This window comes from Solanum stenotomum, chromosome 6, assembly GCF_019186545.1.
Source record: "Solanum stenotomum isolate F172 chromosome 6, ASM1918654v1, whole genome shotgun sequence".
Lineage (NCBI taxonomy): Eukaryota > Viridiplantae > Streptophyta > Magnoliopsida > Solanales > Solanaceae > Solanum > Solanum stenotomum.
The window spans coordinates 6123921-6146780 of NC_064287.1; the positions used below are offsets into that span (position 1 = coordinate 6123921).

The 22860-nt window shown below is 36.4% G+C and overlaps 1 protein-coding gene across 1 annotated transcript; it reads left to right on the plus strand.

Moving 5' to 3' along the window:
* The first annotated feature begins 17609 nt into the window (after positions 1 to 17609).
* LOC125868429 (ATP-dependent helicase rhp16-like) lies at positions 17610 to 22590 on the plus strand. The gene is made up of 15 exons (XM_049549080.1): positions 17610 to 17884; positions 17997 to 18159; positions 18431 to 18553; positions 18642 to 18715; positions 18942 to 19005; positions 19106 to 19252; positions 19337 to 19422; positions 19573 to 19642; positions 20701 to 20831; positions 21262 to 21475; positions 21568 to 21672; positions 21766 to 21920; positions 22158 to 22244; positions 22314 to 22394; positions 22518 to 22590. The coding sequence occupies exons 1-15, from the start codon at positions 17610 to 17612 to the stop codon at positions 22588 to 22590; spliced, it is 1848 nt and encodes a 615-aa protein (XP_049405037.1).
* Positions 22591 to 22860: the final 270 nt, after the last annotated feature.

A 22860-nucleotide genomic window follows, 5' to 3' on the forward strand; every position in this document is an offset into this window, starting at 1 on the left:
ATGTTCTTATACTTTTGCACTATAGCATGATCTATTAGTTTAATGAATGTAACCATTCCTAAATGCTCCGTAGCCTCTTGATTATAAGTGTGGTGCACAACACACCCATAAACAAGACTCTACTAGCCACGGCTTGTGGAACCCCCTGGGATACGACTTGCTCTGATACCAAGTTTGTCACGCCCCGAAATAGGGGGCGTAACTGGCACTCGATACCCTAATACATCTAGTTACCCACTGAAACATACTAGTTAAACCAACTTGTGAGGAAAAAACATTGGGAAGCACAACCTCTATAAAGTGAAGCCTGGACCCAGAGGTCCTGACCTGAAAGAGAATAACCCTACAAATAATGGTAGACAAACCGAAAAAAGAAAAAAATAAAGATGTACTATCTAGCCTATGAGGTCACAACCGAAAACATACCTACTTACACACATACATAAATATACATGCCAAGACTATTGGCTGGAGGTTGAAACATACAAAAAGAAAACCCAGAATATTATGTCCACAATAGCCTCTATGAGTGACATAAGCACTGTCGGGACAAGTCCCCGACTATAGCCAAACTGTACAACAAAAGTAAACATCCTCTGATAGCCCCAAGATAAGATGGAGCTTACCAACTCACAGCTGAACCTGAATCCTAGCGGGTGGGTCAATTAGAGTCCCTGCGTGTACCTGCTCACACAAAATAAAAAGCAACATCCCCAGGCTAAGGGACGTCACAAATAAAAATGTACTGGTATGTAAAGCGAAAAGTAACATCATAAACATTTATTGTAAAAGGGTAATAGAGATACCACCTAAAACTGAAACCCAAATAATCTCTATGGCTAACCTTTAACCCCCTACTACTTAAATATGCATGGTATGCTCGTATTATCGTATGTCGTGAAACATATATATATATAGATGCAAATGCATGACGTACCCAACCAAATGCTAGCAATGGTGGTGCTTTACGGTAGCGAACTGGGATCATATTCGCCAACTTGTGGCCATCTGTGTCTCATACGTATAAATATAGGCAATAGGCCCTATACCTCCCGATTATAGCTCGGGAGTAGAATGGACAACATTTCATGTCGTGGATTTATAACACCTATGAGTTACTGTTGTCATGTTGCCAATCTTGGCCCGTTTGTAGTCTTGTTCTCATAACCCCATACTATCTTTCGTATAACATATAACAATCTCATGGAATTTGATATGTTCTTCCAAATAAGCTTGAAAAGTTAACTCGAATTTTAGAAGGTTAACCTAACCTTGTTGATATTCATAACAAGTTTAAGGTGACTTACTGAGTTCCTAACTTGGTTCCTAGATAATTTATAAAAGAAATATTTCAAAAACCAAGTGTTCTAATAGTTTACATTTAAATTATCTTTAAGAGTTTTGAAGGTCGTGAGCTACTTTAAAGATTTTTTTTAAATAATAACCTTAGTGGAGAAAGAGAGCTGGTCACAAGTAGTAAGAGTCTCATAACATTTTAATTCACATCACCCAAGGAAGCATACGAATTCATACATGCGGACATATAATCAAGAAAACTGATAAAATGACATGTAGATGTCGAACACTCTATTTATCAGAACGAGTGAAATATAAAAATAACAGAATCATGAAATAATTCAGCTGAGATCCCAATGCCTTTCACACTGAAGGTCTTTCTATCAAGAGAATAGCAAAATATCACATTCGGCGTTTTTGGAATTTCCTAGGAGTGGTGCTAAAATGAGGGACGTAGCTTCGCCTTAACATACGTTTTCAATGAACGCTCGAATGGCCATAGATTCTTCAAAAAAGTTGTTCCTTACGTCCTAAACTTGGCAAACACTATATATACTCAGCTGGTACACACCTATAAACAGTTCATAATTGTTCTTAAATCGGCAGATTTGCCAAATGGCCTCAACTTGACGAAATGTCCATAGAACTTCATAAAAATAATCATAAAAGAGTCCCAAGATGATTACCTTATTTAACCAAGTGTAAAACTTGAAGAAACACCAATAACTACAAATTTATATCTTCAAAAACTTGCTCCAAACACAGCTAATAGAAGGGGAAAACGATTGCCACGTGTAGCGATCACGTTTCTAGGTACGGGGGCAATCTTTAATGGTAGAAATCGCCAAAAACTGACAGTACTCCATAGGAACCCTCTCTTAGGCTTTATTTCTAGTTTGGAAGTAAAATGAAATGTTTTCATGGCTTAAAACGTTGAGTAAGCCGACATACCACATTTTTTACCCGACCCGAATTCTGTCAACTTTTTACTCCGATGTCTGTTGGATATGGGGTTTTGTGCATTGCAAACTAGACTTGTAGGCCTTTGATTTAATGGGTGATATGCATTCTAACTCTATATATATTGGGAGAAATTATCCAAGACATATTATCCAAAGTTAAGAAAATATTATTAGAGAAACTTCGATAACTTTTGCTGACTTTAGTTTTACTAATTTTCTTGACTTCCAAACTTAACATACGACCCTTGTGCTATTATAGTACCTCATAAGACACTATTCTTAGCATGATTTATAGTACTAGGCTTATCCAGAAGATATGGGACAAGTTAAACCTTTCAAACTGGCGAAGTTCTACCTGAGCCATTTCTTTTATCATGAACTTTGTTTGAGGGGTCCCTTTGACCTAAAACTTTAGTTTAGTTCCTTGATATTGCCACCTACTTGCAATATTAATCTCCAATGTATGATATAAATTCATATACACCTCATATAACCATGCCATATTATGCCACATATATTCTGCACGATTTGAGAAAAAGTACGAGATCTTGCACGTATGCTCAGTGCCTTTTAAGTATTGACACATTTATTGCGCTACATCTTCTCGTGATATAGGTTCAGGCCCTCATCAATCAGATCATGCTTAGATCGGTTCCCGATCTCAAGTTCAGCAACATCGGTGGTGTGTCCTCATTCTCCGAGGACTAGTGACATGCTTATCTTTATCATTTTTAGCTTTAGTTTCAATTTTTTAGATCTAGTTGGGGCATGTCCCAACATTTCTAGTCAGTTTAGAGGCTTATTTCAGACATAGTTAGATTCAGCTTAGTATTTCATTTTGATATTTCTCTTGTATTAAACTCACAGTTTTAGATATATTCAGTTTAGTATATGGGTATTCCCTTTCATTTTCATTTTCATGATTTAGTTTTCCGCAATAGTTATTTATCAGTTTATTATCCTTAGTATGCTCATGATCATTCCAATAGGGTTAGCTTGGGATCACTTGTGGTCCTAAGTCCCATGTCCGCGTCTCAGGGGTTAGCTCGGGGTGTGACACACTTGGTATCAAAGCACTAGGTTTAAGTGTCCTAGGATGTTTGAAAAGTTGCACTAAGTAGAGTCATTTTCATGGGTGTGTAGTGCGCACCACATCTAATGAGAGCGAGGCTACAGAGTGTTTTAGGAAATCTCCATTTTCTTGTTACTCCTATCGTGCGTAAGGTATGATCTAATTTCGTTCTAACTCGATGTTCGACGTTTTAGATCATGCCTCATGGTAGAGCTAATGCTAGGAACGCAAACGTAGCTCCTCAAGTCCCAGATCAAGAAGTCTCGAATGCAAAATTCTGTAACGCCATTTAGATATTAGCTCAGAGTGTGGCCAACCAGAATAATCAGCGAGTTCTAGTTCAGGTAAATTCTAATATTGGGTCAGTTGCAGCTAGAGTTCGAGATTTGTTTAGGATGAATCCACTAGAGTTCTTAGGATCGCAAGTTGGAGCTAGAGTTCGGGATTTGTTTAGGATGAATCCACTAGAGTTCTTAGGATTGCAAGTTGGAGAAGATCTGCAAAACTTCATTGATGAGGTCAAGAACATCTTTGAAGTGATGCAAGTAACTGGAAATGACCGGGTTGAGTTGGCATCTTACCAGCTTAAGGATGTAGCTCATATTTGGTATACTTAGTGGAAGGAGAGCGAGGGTACATATATAGCTCCTATTACTTGGGATTGCTTTAGTGAGACCTTTCTAGACAGGTTTTTCCCAAGGGAGCTAAGGGAGGTAAAGGCCCAGGAATTTATGAACTTAAGGAAAGATAACATGATAGTCCAAGAGTATGGGCTCAATTTTACCCAACTCTCCATGTATGCTCCTCACATGGTTGCTGATTCCAGGGCCTAGATGAATAAGTTTCTTTATGGAGTGTTAGACTTGGTGAAGATAGAGTGTAGGAATGCTATGTTGTTGGGAGATATGAACATCTCTAGGCTTATGACTCGTGCTCAACGGGTTGAGGGTGATAAGCATAGGGAACAAGCCAAGGAGAATAAGAAGGCTAGGACTGGAAACTATGAGTTTTCTCAATAGAAATCAGGTGGTGGAAATCGCTTGCAGGGTCAGTAAAAAGTTTTAGCCCCAGCCCCTACTTCAGCTAGTGTTCCATCGTCCAAGTTCAGTCAAGATCAGAAGTGTAGGGTGTCAGGCTCTAAGTCTCAGGGAAGCGTGTCAGGTACCAAAAGATACCCAGCTTGTCCTAAGTAAGGTAAGAACCATCTGGGCGAGTGCTTTGCAGGAAAGGAAGGATCCTTTGGGTATGGTCAGTCTGGTCATAGATTGAAGGATTGTCCTTCTAGATAAGGTCAAGGAGGTAATAATGGTAGAGCTCAGTCTACAATTTCAACAGCACCAGCGAGTCGCCCGACTCAGCAGGGTGCTCATCTAGTACAGGTGGCGGACAAAGCAATAAAAAGTTGTATGCTCTTCAGGCTCGCCAAGATCAGGAAGATTCTTCTTATGTAGTCACAGGTACGTTACGAGTCTTTGATCTTGATGTTTATGAATTGTTAGATCCAGGGGCTACCTTGTCTTTTGTAACTCCTTATATAGCAGTCCAATTCAGTGTTAGTCCAGAAACTCTCTTAGAACCCTTCTCAGTCTCTACTCTACTCGGTGACCCAGTTATAGCTAAACAGGTATACAGAAATTGCCCTTTCACAGTCTCTCAGAAAGTACCTCAGTAGATCTTGTAGAGTTAGAAATGGTAGACTTCGATGTTATTCTAGCCATGGATTGGTTACATTCCTGTTTTGCCTCAATAGATTGTAGAACTAGGAATGTTCGTTTTCAGTTTCCAGATGAACCAATCTTAGAATGGAAAGGTAGTAGCTTAATGCTTATGGGTCGATTCATTTCTTACCTTAAGGCCAGAAAGATGATCTCTAAAGGGTTATCTCTATCATCTAGTATGGGTTAAGGATTCTAGCTCCGAAATCCCAACTCTTGCGTCAGTTCCTATATTCAATGAGTTTCCAGAAGTGTTTCCAGAAGATCTTCTTACAGTCCATCCCGGAAGGGAAATAGACTTTGGAATTTATCTCCTTCCAGATACCCAATCTATCTCTATTCCACCTTAGAGAATGGCTCCAGTAGAGCTTAAGGAATTGGAAGAGTAGTTGAAAAACCTTCTAGATAAGGTATTCATCAGACCTAGTATTTTTCCATGGGGTGCGCCAGTGTTGTTTGTAAAGAAGAAAGATGGATATCTCAGAATGTACTTCGATTATAAGCAGTTTAACAAGGTCACAATTAAGAATAAGTATCCCATATCCAGGATTGATGACTAGTTTGACCAACTTCAGGGTGCTAGTCACTTCTCAAAGATAGACCGCAGATCCGGCTATCATCAGCTTAGAATCAGAGATAGTGACATTCTAAACACATCCTTCAGAACTCGATATGGTCATTATGAATTCATAGTTATGTCATTTGGACTAACCAATGCTCCGGCAGCTTTCATGGATTTGATTAACACAGTGTTCAAGCAGTACTTGGACTTGTTTGTTATCGTCTTTATTGATGATATCCTTATCTACTCGAGAAGTGAGGAAGAACATGTGAGTCATTTAAGGGTTGTCTTGTAAACTCTCAAAGATCGCCAATTATTTTCTAAGTTAAGTAAGTGTGAATTTTGGTTGCAGTCAGTTGCTTTTCTCGGGCATATAGTGTTTAGTGAAGGGATCCAAGTGGATTCTCAGAAAATAAAATCAGTGAAACAATAGACTAGACCTACCTCTCCTACAAATATCAGAAGTTTCTTGGGTCTAGCGGGTTATTATAGACAGTTGATGGAAGGATTCTCATCCATAGCCTTTCCATTGACTAAGTGGACTCAGAAAAAGGTCAAGTATCAGTGGTCAGATGATTGTGAGAAAGGCTTCACAAAATTGAAATCTAGGTTGACTACAACTCCTATATTGACTCTACTAGGGGGTTTAGATGGTTATGTGATTATTGTGATGCATCCAAAGTCGGCCTAGGTTGTGTGTTGATGCAGCGAGGTAAGGTTATAACTTAAGCTTCTAGACAGCTTAAGGTGCGTGAGAAAAACTACCCAACTCATGACCTCGAGCTAGCAGTAGTGGTGTTTGCACTTAAGATTTGGAGACATTACTTGTATGGTGTTCACGTAGATGTGTTCACAGATCATAAGAGCCTTCAGTAGATGTTCACCTAGAAAGAGTTGAATCTTCGCCAGACAAGATGGCTAGAGTTCCTCAAGAATTATGATATGAGTACGCATTACCATCCTGGTAAGGCCAATGTAGTAGCAGATGCTCTTAGCAGACTGTCTATGGGTAGTGTAGCACACGTTGAGGAAGAAAGAAAGGAACTAGCTAAGGATGTTCACAGACTTGATTGCTTAGGAGTTCATCTTATGAGCATATCAAATGGTGGTGTAACAGTTCAGAATGGGTCAAAATAGTCTTTGGTAGTGGAAGTTAAGGAAAAGCAAGATTGTGATCTAATATTGCTTAAGCTTAAGGGTGCAATCCACCAGCAGAGAGTGGAGGTTTTCTCCCAAGGGGGAGATGGTGTGCTTCGCTATCAGGGTCTATTTGGTGTTCCTAAGGTGGGTGAGTTAAGATAGTAGATTCTTCCAGAAGCCCATAACTCCAGATATTCTATTCATCCAGGCGCCACTAAGATGTATTGTGATCTGCAGGAAGTCTATTGGTGGAATGGTATGAAAAGGAATATAGCAGATTTTGTGGCTAAGTACCCCAACTGCCAGCAAGTCAAGGTGGAACATCACAAACCCGGAGGTATGACACAAGAGATTGACATTCCCACTTGGAAGTGGGAAGTGATCAACATGTACTTCATTACAGGTTTACCTCATACCCGCAAGCAGCATGACTCCATTTGGGTGATTGTTGACAGAGTTACTAAGTCTTCACACTTTTTGGCGGTAAAGACTATAGATTCAGCGGAGGACTATGCCAAGCTTTACATTAATGAGATTGTGAGGTTGCATGGGGTTCCTTTGTCTATCATCTCAGATAGAGGTCCTTAGTTTACCTCTTATTTCTAGAAGTCGTTTCAGAAAGGTATGGTACTCAAGTTAATCTTAGCACAACATTTTATCCGCAGAAGGATAGGCAGCCAGACCGTACCATTCAGACCTTAGAGGACATGTTGAGAGCTCGTGTGATCGATTTCAAGGGCAGTTGGGATGATCACCTTTCTCTTATAGAGTTCGCCTACAATAATAGTTATCATTCCAACATTCAGATGGCCCCTTATGAGGCATTGTATGGGCGTAGATGTAGATCTCCTATTGGTTGGTTTGAAGTAAGTGGAACAACCTTGATAGGACCAGATTCAGTTCATGAAGCTATGGAGAAAGTGCAACTCATTAGAGATAGACTTAAGACAACTTAGAGTCGCCTGAAATCTTATGCAAGTGTAAGGAGAAGTGAACTAGATTTCTAAGTTGATGATTAGGTTTTTCTGAAAGTGTCACCTATGAAAGGGGTGATGAGATTTGGCAAGAAAGGGAAACTCAGTCCTAGATATGTAGGCCCTTTCAAGATCTTGAAAAGGGTTATTAAAATGGCTTATGAGTAAGAGTTGCCAATAGAACTAGCCGCAGTGCATCCTATTTTCCACATTTCGCTTTCGAAGAAGTGTGTGGGTGATCCAGCATCGATTGTGCCTTTGGAAAGTGTGGTTGTGAAAGATAGTCTCACTTATGAAGAGGTACCAGTTAAGATTCTTGATCGTTAGGTTAGACGGTTGAGAAACAAAGAAGTAGTTTCAGTCAAGGTTTTATGGAGGAGTCAGTCCGTAGAGGGAGCTACTTCGGAAGCAGAAGCAGCCATAAAGGCCAAGTATCTTCACCTCTTTCCTTCCGATTCCACTCCAGCTTGAGATAATAGTTCCTCTTCTGTTTTTTTGTCATTCATGCGTAAATTCAGTTTTATTATCATGTTCCTTCAGTTTGTACGTGTATTTTCAGCGTATTGCATGTTCATGGAACTTTGTTCAATCAAAAATCAGTTTCTAGTGTTTAGTGGTAGGGATTACATCTCTCTCCCTCCATTTCAGCTAGTGTAGTCTTCATTCGAGGACGAATGTTTCCAAGGGGGAGATAATGTAACACTTCGTATATAAAAACAAAACAAACGACAGAACTTCAGAAGCTACAGGTGCCACCTACGTGCACAACCTACTGACCGTAGGGTGACCCACGGTTCGTGCTAGTAATCCGTGGATGGTCACTGCAACCCTCCTCCCTAAAGCCTCAAAAAATTCAGCTAATGGTTGACCCACGACCAGGACCTACGGACCGTAACTGGGACCATGGTTCATGGATAAAGGTCCCCAAAAAGCCAAAAGATTTTTGATCCACGACCAGGCCCTATAGACCGTAGGTGGGACCATGGTCCGTGGGTCGTGGTTCGCTAATCCCAGTCTCTGAGCCAATCGATGAATGACCAGGACAGACCGTAGGTAGGACCATGGTCTGTTGACCACATCTGTCGGTCACTCCGACAGTAGTTAAGTCGAGGGTCTTTTGGTTTTTTTTTATTTCGTTGGACCCCTAAACTACATCGTTTAGACCTTAAATTATGAGGTTTTAGTCAGTTTAAGCCTAGAAACATAACTAGAACTTACCTAAGTCAAATCATTAAACAAAACTTAGAAAACTTGTGGTGTAAGAGGAGAAAAGAGGTCAAGAACCCAAATTCAAGAACACAACAAGATTCCAATAGTTCCAACCCCGAAATCAAAAGATTTCTCCGTGGAATTCGTTACCAGATATGTGGGATTTCACTAGTGGGTTCCTTTCACCCATTGGGTTCCTAGTTTTCAGTCAAATTCTTGATTCCCTTAATATTATCTATACCTAGGGTTTCTAGAACTTCAGTAGATTATCATGAATTAGTTATTTACATATTCTAAATCAGATTATTATGTTATTACTCAGTCTATTGCATGAATTCCAGAACCCTAGCTATGTATTTCTTTACTTCTTGAATTACACATGCTAGGTTAGATATTTTAGATATTTCAGTTATTTTAGATATACATGCCTGAGTATGTGAATGTGCCATTATCAGTTTATATATGCACATTCTTAGTTTGCATGTCAGTTTGAGCTATCCAGTATATTACAGAAATTCAGTCATAATCACTTAATCTATTGAGAGTAGCATAATATCGAGTTGGACTAGGGTTCAGCGTACCCATATAGTCCCAGAACTACGAGCCACGTAGGTTGTAAGTCACCTCCGTGGCATCATTTTAGTGACACACTAGCATGCCTTTATACCTTTGGCCGGGTATATTGGGTCCTCTCGATGGGGCGTATGCATCGGACTCCACATTTTGCTCATGTGATTTTATTATCGGTTATTAGTAGCTCCCACAGCTCAGTCAATCTCTAATGCATTGACCACTTCAGTACAGTCAGTATTACAGTCTCATCATGTTATGAATTTGGTCATTGCATTCAGTTAGTTTAGTATTTAACATCTATATCATGTTCAAATTATTTCATTGCTTCATTGCTTTGTTCAGATATATGTTTATTTCAGTTTTACTCTATCTCGTATGCTCAATACCTTTCAAGTACTGATGCATATATTGTGGTACATCTTCTCGTGACATAGGTTCAGGCCCTTAGTAGTCAGATCACGCTTAGATCGGTTCCCGATCTTCAGTTCAATAGCCTGAGTGGTGAGTCCTCATTCTCCAAGGACTAGTGACATACTTATCTTTATTGTTTTTAGCTTTAGTTTCAGTTTTGCTACATCTAGTTGGTGTATGTCCCAACATTTCTAGTCAGTTTAGAGGCTTATTTCAGACATAGTTAGATTCAGCTTAGTATTTAAGTTTGATATTTCTCTTGTATTAAAGGGAACTAAATATTCCCAAATGTTTCATTTTTATATAAAGAAGGAGTAATATTTTGAGAACATAGAAACTTTGATTTTTAAACGAGTTTATGAGTTCACGGATATTTTAGAGCATTTATCTCTTTTATGAGGATAGTATGAGCAATTATCTCAAACCAGAGAAAGAACATGTTTTATACATTTGAGCACAAGTATATATTTATTGGGAGTAGTATTGAGCACCAATATGGTAATAAGTTCAGACAACTCACATTCGTCATAGACCATGTAGCCAACATGGGTAAAAGATAACACGTTTTAGGTGAATCCTTAGTGCGTTAGGCATAACTTAGTGGACCCACTTAGTTGAGGTGTTCTATACTCCAGCAAGGTATAGGACAGTTCTGACAGCGTGGACGAGATGATGCATCATCACGTAGCTTATAGTGATGGTTGTCTGTTAGAGAATATCCCAAATAAGAGTAAAAGGTATTTTATTGTATTTTTATATACATTTTTGAGTTCATATCTATCATTTATGAAGCTTTAAACATGTAATTCTTTTGTTACTGCTTTTTTAATGAGTTTAGTTAAGATGAGTACTCTTCCAATCTTGTAAGTTAAGTTATCTATGTTTTCAGTTTTCATTGCATACTCGTACATTCAATGAACTGATGTTATTTGACATGTATCCTCTTATGATGCAGATACATATGTTCAAAAATATCATCGGGCGCTTTGTTTAGATCACTCTATACTCTAGTTGGCTTTCGTTGAGCCTCTTTGTATTCTGGAGGACTTCACATTACTTCCAGTTTAGTAGTTTTGAGATGTCGTGGGTCTTGTCCCGATATCCCTATTTAATAGTAGAGGCCTCATAGATAGTTATTGTTGAGGTATGTTTTAGTATTCACTTTCCTTGAGTTGTTTTACAAACTTTAAGTATTCTATTGATTATTTTCCAGACCTTATGAGTTGAGCTATTGAACTTAATGAATTTAATTCAGATTTAAGCATTATGTATGCTTGACTTAGTCTTCCGCTTGTAGTCAGCCAGTAAGAGGGTTCGCTTAAGGACCAATAATGGTTCTCGAGTGTTGGACACATCCAGGGTGTAGGCTTGGGTCGTGATATTAAATTTCTTTAGGATAGATAGTGGGTTCTGTGGATTCAGATTATTTATTTTCTATCATTTTAGTTCATTTTTTCTGTTTATGTTTTATTAACCTAAATACAAGAGATACCATATATATTTTTTTCCTTCTGAACCCAACAGATCAAAAAAGTTTCTCTTTATGTTTTATTAACCTAAATACAGGATATTTTTTTCTGTCTTTCTAGTTCATTTTTTCTGTTTATGTTTTACAAATCCAAATTAGATGCACTAAATATTTAATATTAAATAAGAGATTATTGTAGTGACCAGGTCATTTCTTCGTTTCAAAATTTTATTCATTGTTCAAAGCATTCCTATAGACATCTCGAGTTTACGACTTGTAGAGACTGGTTACCTGATTGTTCGTTTGGTTTTTATGTAAGTTTTAGTGTTTTTGAGATTCTGAACCTTTAATGGTCATGTTTAATCAAGACTTCAAGAAGATGACTTATGAATCCACTTCTGACAATTCCATCATCCCCAGAAGGGTTATTTTAGTCCAGAATCATGGCCAGTATGACTCTCGAGGCATTTAGCGTGAGTCTGTGCGATTAGGCATTTTAACTTTCAAGTTAAGGCCTATGTTTGACTTTAATCAATATTTTGAGTAAACAAAATATCTTTAACAAAGTTAACTCCGTAATGCTAACTTTGGTCTAGAACGACACTTTGTTCGAATCATGAGGTTTCTGAGTTAATTCTGAGTCTCATTCTAGATTTTGGCTTAAAATAGAGTTTGGGGGTGGTTCCACTTTTTATCAAGATGGCCTTGTATTGGAATTTATGATATTCTATTGAGTCCGAAATATCAAAATTTTTAGGGTTCCATATCTCGTTTGCATGCATGGGTTTCGAACAAATTCGGAACATCTTGACGGAGATTTCCCACTTGCGAAAAACCAGTTGATATGTATCAGCTAGTGCAGGATAATATGACCTTTGCGTTCGGGGCCCTTCAGTTCCGTTCACGGAGGCTAGGCAGCCTTGTCACTGTGTACGTAAGGGCCCGCATTCGGGGGATTCCCTACAGAAATTGCAGAGGGCTGGTTCTCTCTTGGTTGTGTTCTTAAGGTCCACATTCACGAAGAATAGATTGGACTGGTCTTATTTAAATCCAGTCGCGATGTCAGCCGTTCTTTTAGACTTCAAGAAGCGATTTGTCCCTCATTTAAGCTCAAAATCGAGTAATTAAAAGTCCCACGCATACGAAATTATCGTGACTATGTTTTGGAGTTTTCGAAAGTGGTTTGGAGACTCTCGTTTGAGGTGAATTATCATTTAACCTTTATGTTCTTATTCTTTGTTTGGGTTTAATTATTTTTTCTTGCATGTTGATTGGTTGTGGTTGTTACGAGCCCTTTATTATATTTATTTTTGGAAATAATTTCATGGCACTGATTAGGACCTCTTGGTGGAGTTAATTCTCGAATTCTAATGCAGGTACCACAACTCCCATTTGACTTCAAACTTTTTTCGATTCCATTTTATGTTTTTGGTGTTTAAACAACTGATATACCATGAGTTTACAATATTTTTAATACATTTCACATAGAAGTTATCTGTGTCTAGGGCTATATTGTATTAGAAATAATGTTTATGTGTTATGTTTGCATGAAATAGGCTTCAACGTGGTTGAGTTATGGACAGCGTAGATGGAGCATCAGGGAACTCTAACAAAGTGTGAAACTACGGATGCAAATGACAGACTGTAGGTCGACCCACGGGTCATCCTGCACATCCGTTGATTGATTTAAAAAGTTGAATTCAATACCTGATGAAAAAGTAGTATGGAGCTACGGAAGGGGACATACGGACCGTGGGTCAACGGTCCGTAGGTCGAGTTCGTTGTCGAAGCCGTGTCCCAGAAGTTTATTTCCTTATTTAATTTCCTTTTTTTTAGGACATGTTTTTCTATAAATAGAAGTGTAAACCTTGTTTTTAGGGGTTAGACATTGTTATTATCTCTTAGTTCTTTGGTTTTTGGTAATTAACTTGCAAACATTAGCAATTTGATTTTCTGATTTCGTTTTATTCAAGTTGAACTGTGTTTCTTAATTGAAGATTCTGTTTTTCAGCAATTTATCCTGTAAGTTCATGAATTCTCTTTACTCAAACATGAGTTCTGATCTTTCAAGCATGAGTAGCTAAATCCACAACTAGGGTTGTGGGAACCATGATCAATTAACAAAGTATGAATAATAATTAAGTAATTCTTGAATAGTGTTTATGCATGAATTATTAATTCTTTCATTTAGAAGTCTTTTTAACGGTTCCAAATGTTAGAACTTGCCTTGTTGCTGCATGCCGAACCAATGAGGTAGTTAATAAGAAAACAATTAAGAACATAGATTTAGTGGATGCTATCTAATAGTCTAATGTCAATTGGTGCAAGGGTGAAAACTAAGACATACATTGATGTGATGTCTAATCTGAGGTAAAGGTAAGGGTTAGTAAAGCATACACTCATAGACGGACCAAAATGCATAGTGAAATTCCCTATTTGGAGGACCAATCACTTAGGGATACATAACTTACCAACTTTGCAGGTAAAACACTAGGAAAGAATTACTATTATTAGGATTACTATGTTAAGAGCTCGTGGGAACACATACACTTAGTTTCTCTCTAATATTGATAACAACAAAGTTGAATCTTGTCTTGTCTACTTATTACTTATAATCAACAATCTGTTATTATTTTACAAACCCCCCACCCTTTAGTTTACTTGCTTCGGATTTAGTTTGATGAAACAGAAATAATAGTTAGTAAGTTTAAGTCTAGACCATATTCCTCGTGGGATCGACCCCAACATACAAGTTAGGTCTTTATTTGACAACAATCGATTATACTTCTTTAGGGAGGTGTAATATGAGCGTATCAATGGCCGTATTTCCGTTGTGATTCTATGTTTGATAGCGTGGAAACGTTCAGAGTTCGTTCAGAAAGGAAAAACTCTGGTTGTGTAATTTTGGAGCACGTGCGGTCGATCTATATGTAGGATACGAGTTCCTTTCTATTCAAATTGAGATTGAATACGTCAATGCATGTTGAGTAGAGTGAATTGGGGTGGGTACCTAGTTATTATTATTTCTCTTCCTAGATACAATATTGTAGGATTGTTCGAGATTGTTTTGGGCTAAATACCATGCTAGTTGGGGTTTATGTGAGTTATTGTGTGTTGTTGTGTATTAATTGCACTTTTTATCGGTAATGAGCATGGTTGGCCTTACTATAGGATTAGGCTAGTGTTAACTTGGATTTTTTTATCCTTTTAACATAATTTTGTCTTCGACGTCATTTCATATTGACTAGATCCTTATAGATTAGAGTACCAGACTTGAGTTTGATAGTATGAGCCCTATTTAGGTGTTTTCACAATTTTATAAATCTTTTGTCCTCTCCCTTTATTTTTGCGGTTGTGATATGTTACCATAGGTTTTGTGCTTTTGCGGCAACATGGGATTGGATTGTTCTATGCTTGAAGCCTTTTATTGATTCTTTGTGAGTGGATGTTGTTCTGGTAACTTGGCATTGATATTTGAGATCTTGGTCAGAGTCAACACGCCCCTAGATCCCTCTTACTAACTGGGTGGCTTACGCCCTTGGGAGTGGACTAGCTAGCCTTAATATATGAGATCCTCTTCGGGGTTGATATGCCCCCATGTCACTCTTGCTAGTTAGGATGGGAGTGGACTGGCTGGGTGGCCTAGATTGGTTTTCACTCTTGCTAGCTAGGCTGGGAGTTGACTGGATTATTGGGTATTGTGGTTACTTGGGATGGGATCCGGATTGTCTCTTCGTGGTACTCTTCTCTTAGTATACCTATTTATTCTTTGTACCTATCGGCCTTATGGGGGTTCATTTGAGTTTTATTCAAATTAGTGCCCGAGTGTATCTTCTAGGCTTATGGGGTTCAATTAGGTTTTGTTTAGATGTACTTAGATTTATCTTCGATATTCTCATGTGCTTTCTTTCATGTTCGTTTGAACCTCTATTGTGACTAGATTCTATCTTTTCTTATTATCTTTACCATTCTTGCTCAGTCGTCCATTGATGCCTACTGAGTACCTTTATTTTAGTACTCATACTACACTTTACATTTGTTTTCTAATGCTGGTTCTAGTAATTACTATCAGTGGTGATTTTTTGTGCCATCTTCAACAGCTTTTATGATAAGAGATGTGGGTGAGCACTTGGAATCTTGGATAAGCCTGTCTCCTTTTGTATTTATGTTTATATAGTGTTTTTTCCTTTGAGATGACTTGTTTGTGGTCCACTTTTGGGAGTTGTACTTCCATTTTAGATAGCGCTACACTTGTGACTTGTAAGTTCTGGGAGGGATTCTTTTCATGTATAAAGTTTTTGTTTTCTTCCGCCTCTGTCTTGCTTTATTGTTATAATTTTATTTCTACTGAAGTTCTACCATTGTACTCCTTACCTTTCATTTTGAGTTAAGGGTTTGTTTACCTCCTGGTGGGTTATAGTGGTGTCATCGTGACTCGAGGAGTCGAGTCATGACAATTATAATAGTCAATTAAGTTTGGAAGGATATAATCGTAATCTAACTTTCAATTATGAAACTTCCCACTTATAGAATAAGTATGACGGTTATTCTAATTAATTAGTATCAACTATATATCTCAATTCCGACAGGCCTGTTGTATTTCAATATTGCAAAGAATTTTTCATTTTAGTTCTAAAAACATTTTTTCAAATAAATATGTAACAACAATAACATAAAACATATCAATTTGAAGCATGTTAGTCATAACTTTAAAAGCCTATTGATATGCCAGTAGCATGATAGTCTTGTTATCTAATATTTCAAAACTTGTAAATAGATTAATTTTTTTTCTTAAAACAAACATAAAAAATAAGGTAAGTGCTTGCTTAAGGCTTAAGCACTCTCAACTTAAAAATTGGCCAACTTTTGATTACTAAAATCCAATACAAGGTAAGTGTGTTAAAATATTTTCATCACACCCTTTATCTTTATTGATTCTGGCTATATAAATTGGTTTCCTACTCATTGTCTCTTAACACACTGAGACTCTCTCTCTCTCATCACAATTGTTGTTTATTTTTTTCTGCAAATCTCCACAAGTAATTATTTGTGTAGAAAATGAGGATCCATTCTCATCCTTCCACATCTTCAACCGATGGTTCGCTCAAAAAATCCTTCTTTTACTAATCCTTAGCTTTTTATTTTCTTGGTGTTTATATTTGCGATCATACAACTTGTTTATTTTGATGTGAATTGCCATTTGTTTTGCTTGAATCTTACCGATTAAGTGAGTAAAATGGAATTTTAAGGTGTTTTGTTATGGTGGAATTCACAAAATTTTCATGTTTTATTCGGTCAAAAAAATGTTTTTCTAGAAAAAAAAGTATTAAAGAATCATAAAAATGACTTCCCTACAAGAAGTTCATTTATCCAACCCATAGTGGGATGATTTTGACATCAAAGGAGTGACATCATTGGTTCAAATATTAAATGAAATTAAACTAAGTGAATTATTCCCAAATCTCGTGATAGAGTGTCCTGGTACTTGTATTGATTGGAAATAACAGGTGTCGAGAGATAGTAGGTGTGCGCAACACTATAGTACTAATAGAAATTGTTTGTCACTTACTATTTGTTTTTATGAAGGAATAAATGGGTTCATTGATTGAAATGATATTATTAATGATAAAGAGTCCCACATTAGCCATGTAAGAGATGCATGGAGCACCTTATATGACCATGGACACTCTTCCCTCTTATTAGCTAGGTTTAAGATGAATTGAACATCAATATAAGATCAATCCAAATGGATTGATTGTTGACTTTATTCATCAACCATAAAGAAATTAAACAACAAAGAAAGAGAAAGATAAATACTAGTATAAAGAAAATATAAAGTTTAAAACTTTTTCTTGTATCGGGGACAAAACTTCTATAAATAGAAAGGAAAAACAGTAAGATCATTAAATAAGGTTTGTGAGTATTATCGGGGAATATGATATTTCCTAATAGGTATATTGTGAGTTTGTTCCCATCCTTAGAAACAAGTGGGCCAATTTGGTGTAAAAAATTATCCTTTTCATTTATTTTTTGTGTGATGAAGTATTTCTTTGAGATGGCATGTGTCATACATATCTATATCCACTATATGTTTTAGATAACTGTAAATGAGGATGACATTATCTTATATCCTTTGATTCTAATTACATTGGGAGCATCGACAAAGGTATTCCATATAACTTTTATTTTTCATGTCAATATTAATATGCATTGAATATTTTATGTACATGGTTAATTATGTGATTGTTGGTTTAATCATCCATGCAGATGAAGCTAATAATTTGTTGAATGAAGCCCAATCTAGTGGATTTGTTGATACTGATTTAATTGCGGAAGTACTTTGGCCCAATATAACAAAAGGAAGGAGATCAAATAGAACAAAGGGTGAATGGAGTATTAAAATAAAAGAAGAGAAGGTAGAAGAAGATGGTGTAATGAATGATGTAGGGAATGGCGGTGACCATGTATTGATGTGTCATATATGGAAAGAAGAGAACGATAGGTGGATGAAAGAAAACCATTCATTTTATCTAGACATCAATAGTCAGAATGAGTTTATGACTGAAACTGCCGAGCAGCCATCTGATTTGATCATACCCTTGCTAAGGTACCAGAGAGACAATTCTTGTATATCATGGTGCCAACAGGGAGAAAAATATTTGCAGGTTTGCGGAATATGATTTTGTTATCACTACCTACTCAACTGTGGAGACTGAGTACAGGAAAAATATCATGATTTTGCACTCTATGAATTGGAATCGTATTATTTTGGATGAGGTAATCATTGCATAACTAGATCCACAAGTTTTATTGATATGCTTTACTTAAGCTGAAAGTCTACCTAAAAGAACCTCTCTACTTTCACAAAGGTAGGGGTAAGGTTGTATACACATGACCAACCACTCTACCATCACAGGGTAGTTAGGGTAAGGTTGTTGTTTATTTGTTTTTTTGACTAAGAAGTCTGTTCAAAGTTCACATTTGTAGGTTTTTTCTAAAAAAACCCTTCATCTACAATTTTATAACGGATTTCACTTTTGTTGCATAGGCCCATTGTGTGAAAGATATACGCAGCAACACTACAAGAGCTATTCTTGCGCTAGAATCTTCTTTTAAGTGGGCCTTAAGTGGTACTCCCCTACAGAACCGTGTAGGAGAGCTGTACTCACTTGTATGTTTCTTGTGATTAATGTTCTTTTGTGGCTAACATAATTCACATTTTCACTCTCAGAACTAAATACATTCTTACTTCTGTACAGGTCCGTTTCTTACAAATTATTCCTTACTCGTACTACTTCTGTGAAGATTGTGATTGCAGAGCTCTCGATAATAGGTGGACTTAAAAGTTTCTTTTTTATATTTGCACCTAACTTGGTTAGATAGAGAAATATATAGATGAGGATTTGTTTTAATTTTACTATGTTATATTTTTTCATTTTCACCAGAGATTTAGTTGTTACTGTTTCAATGATAATTAAAATCTTTCTTCCTTGAGAATCTTTTTATTTTTCACCTTTTTGAAATCTCTTACTTGCTCCATTTTGTGTTTGTATTTATTTTAACTCATTCGAGTGTCCACATTGCCACCACCAATCCTTTCGACACTTTTGCTGGTGGAATAGAGTAAGTTATCAAATTGCTATACTTATTTTGATGGATTTCGTTATTTGTGATAAATAATATTGTTGTTGACACGGAGACGTTGATACATCTTATGTTCTAGTATATTGCCTCACCCATACAATTTCAAGGGAATCATAGGTTTGGTAGAGATGCGATGGTTTTGTTGAAACACAAAATTTTAAAAACCATAATGCTTAGACGTACGAAAAAGGGAAGGGCTGCTGATCTTGGACTTCCTCCAAGGATCGTAAGTTTTTTTCACATTAACATAGTGCTAGAGTTATTAATTGTTTTCTCTCCTCTTTAGAATGTTACTTACTTACTTATTCAGGTTACCTTCCGCAAAGATTGTTTCGATGTTAAAGAAGAAGACTACTACAGATCACTGTGGGATGAAAGTCGGGCACAATTAAATACGTATGTAATATATTTTTGTCAATACTTATGAAACTAATCGACACTAGCTATTTCACATTGTGAAAAAGTAAATAATGAGAGTCAAAATAAGCGGTGCATTATTTATTTTCTCATCACTATATTGTTTCTTCCTGACGTATTTTGGTACAGATACATTCAAGCTGGTACGTTGATGAATAACTATGCTAACATTTTTAATCTACTCACACGCATGCGACAGGTATGGATATCATGCTTCCAAACTGAATTGTTCTTTATAATGTATTGGTACCTGCTTGCATTTGTGAATAAAATTCTTTGTTATAGGTTCATTGTTAACCTTCAAAGTATGGATCAGATCTAATGTAATTTTTCTCATAAGAAGAAATATTTCAATACTTCTACACCAATTGTGGTAAAATCATTATATCATGGAAATGAAATATTTAATGGGTTAAATCATTCAGTATTTCAAAACTCGGAGATAACAATTCCTTCAGTAATATCTTGGCTTGCTTTTTCCTTAAATATCCTCCCTTGAACCATGTTTTTGTAACCTTTTTTCATTTTAAGTTTTCCTTCAGACATATTTTAGCTTGATTTTGTACTAAAATGCACTTCTTTCAATTTGTTTAATCTTCTTTTCCTTCTTTTTTTCTGTGCTATTTAAATTTCTTTTACTTGTATTAACATATATTACTTGTGGGATTGCACTTGATATGTTATTGTTGTTGTTGATATATTAATTGCTATTCTTTCTATACAATGAAGTGTAAATTCCACCCATGAGAACCCTCTACCAAGGAGTCCGACAGTGATCCTATCCTACTTTGTTTCCTTGGTCAATCGAATCCACATTCATATGATTTAGAGGTGGACTTAGTTTCCATCCATATGTTTTTTTATAGATGTATTTACATCACAATATCATATTAAATATTAGTTGGCGTAAAAGTGGATGCAATATTTGGATGCCAAAATGGCAGTGCCTATTTTATATATATTTAATATTTTTAATTCCATGAATGAAGAAGTGTCACACAAGAATAAAGCAAGAATTGACTTTATTAGTGTCTTGTTGCATCTGATTATTTGTTGTTTTTAGCATGCCTTTGCTCTCATGTTGCATCTTTTGACCTTCCTTAATAATTTTAGGCCCTTAAAGAAATAAATAGTTCAGACTTTTTTTTACTAAAGCAAGCAATTTGACTTTATATGATCTACGAATGATTCTACCTCAAAATTAATAACTAGAATTTTTTTTCTTATATTTGATTGATAACTTTGATCTAACTACAGGCAGTTGATCATCCTTACCTTGTGGAATACTCAAGTTCTGCTTTGGCTAGAAGTGAAAGAACAACTAATGTTGGCTATGTTGAACAACCATGTGGTTTATGTCACAATCCAGTAGAAGATCCAATCGTGAGTTGCATACTCTCCCACTTCCCTAAGAAAAGAAAAGCTCACTCACAAAACTTGATACATCACTAAAATTGAATTTAATGGATTTCCTACTCAAACTACATTAATATTTCGTATATTGTATGATGGATATTTCATATCTTAATGTGGCCATTGTTTTCAACATTTACATCTACGATGTCTTCTAAAAATTCGTTTCCAGCACCATACGAAAGACCTCTTTTTTTTTTTTTTTACTAGAAATGCTTTTAGGAATGCCTTATAACACTAAAAGGACTTCCATTAAACATGTGGACTTGATGATTTAAATTCGCGTACCTCATCTATTGACAACCTAAGAAATATTCTAGGAATTCATTACTATTATTTTGTCATTTGAAACTTAAACCGACTCTCCTATAAAAAAGTGCACCTCTTTTGATTATTGCGGATTAATTCTTGCAAACATGTCTTTTGCAAGTCATGTCTGATAAATTTTACTGTAACCGTGGGACAACTTTCATGCCCTTCATGTTTTAAATCAATTACAGTGGATTTCACGGCAAACGATCAGAAAACTAAAGCAACTATCAAAGGATTTAGGTCCTCAAGTATATTGAACAAAATTTGTCTTGATAATTTTCAGACAAACACAAAAATAGAAGCTTTGGTATACAATTACTTTTTAATTAATAACTATATCTTATCTTACCTTTATATCCTTTATAATAGCATTCTCATTGCTTGTTTTATTGGATCAAGAGAGAAGAAATAAGGTTCATGATTGAAAGAGATGGTTCCACAAAGGCAATAGTCTTCAGCCAATTCACATCATTTTTGGATCTGATACACTATTCTCTACAGAAGGTAAGACATGTATTATTAATACCCCTTCACATCTACCCCTATTGTTTCTATCAGTAGTTACAACAAAAAACACTTCTTGTGTGCATTTGGCAGTCGGGCATTAGTTGTGTTCAATTAGATGGATCCATGACTATGACTGCAAGAGATTCTGCAATTACAAGATTTACCAACGATCCAGATTGCATTATATTTCTTATGAGCTTGAAAGTCGGAGGTCTTTCCCTGAATCTTACAGTGGCATCACACGTAAGGATTTCCTTTCCTCTCTTTGTCAATAAATATTCTTCATTTCTTGTCAAATACCAGGGGATTTGAATCTATGTTGGATTTCTTCATCTCTTCAAGATAAAACAATTTGTTTTGTTTGGGATATTTTAACTTCATCTCCGTGCACCAGAATAGATACATTTTGAACTTATAATATTTTGTTGAATGACCTAGACTACATACCTTGACGTTTCACTCTCCTCTTGCACTTTGATAGGTTTTTTGATGGATCCTTGGTGGAATGCTGCTGTGGAGATGCAAGCCCAAGATAGAATCCGTCGAATAGGGCAGTATAAACCAATCAGGTGTGAGCTTCTGTTTCTTCATCCAACTATACCAATCAAGGTAGCTTATTCTTATTTTATCATTTCTAGGATTGTGAGATTTGTGATTCAGAATACAATCGAGGAGAGGATCTTAGAGTTGCAAGAGAAGAAAAAGCTACTTTTTGAAGGGTAAGTTTCTCCAAGTTCATTGTGCTAGTTGCATGTGTGTTCTTTCAATTTTACTCCTTTACTCTGACATTCCCCCCTTCTCTCTCTGGTGTGCTGATTGCCAAGTATTGATGTTTTTCACAGGACGGTCGGTGGTGATTCTGAGGCATTGGAGAAATTAACAGAGGCAGACTTGAAGTTCTTGTTTGTAACCTAAATCAATTTTGGTTTTGTTACTTGGTTTAGCAAGAAAGATCATTTGATCATATTTAGTTTGTGTCTAAGAGGTTCTGGATGAGTTTTGGACGAACGAGTTGCATTCTAGTTAAATTTAAAGTTAAGAGTTGACCTCTGTCAAATATTCGACTTAGCTAGCTCAAATTCATGATATAATTAATAGTGCCAACATGTTTATATGATGAGTTTGGACTTGTCCGCAAAATCAAAAATTTATTTTGAGACTTCATCTCCATGGGAATCTGAACAT

Coding starts and splice junctions, on each gene's coding strand:
- LOC125868429 (XM_049549080.1), top strand. CDS start 17,610: ATGGTTAATTATGTGATTGTTGGTTTAATCATCCATGCAGATGAAGCT. Junction 19,253..19,336: donor TTGGACTTCCTCCAAGGATC/GTAAGTTTTTTT, acceptor TTACTTATTCAG/GTTACCTTCCGCAAAGATTG. Junction 22,245..22,313: donor GGGCAGTATAAACCAATCAG/GTGTGAGCTTCT, acceptor TATCATTTCTAG/GATTGTGAGATTTGTGATTC.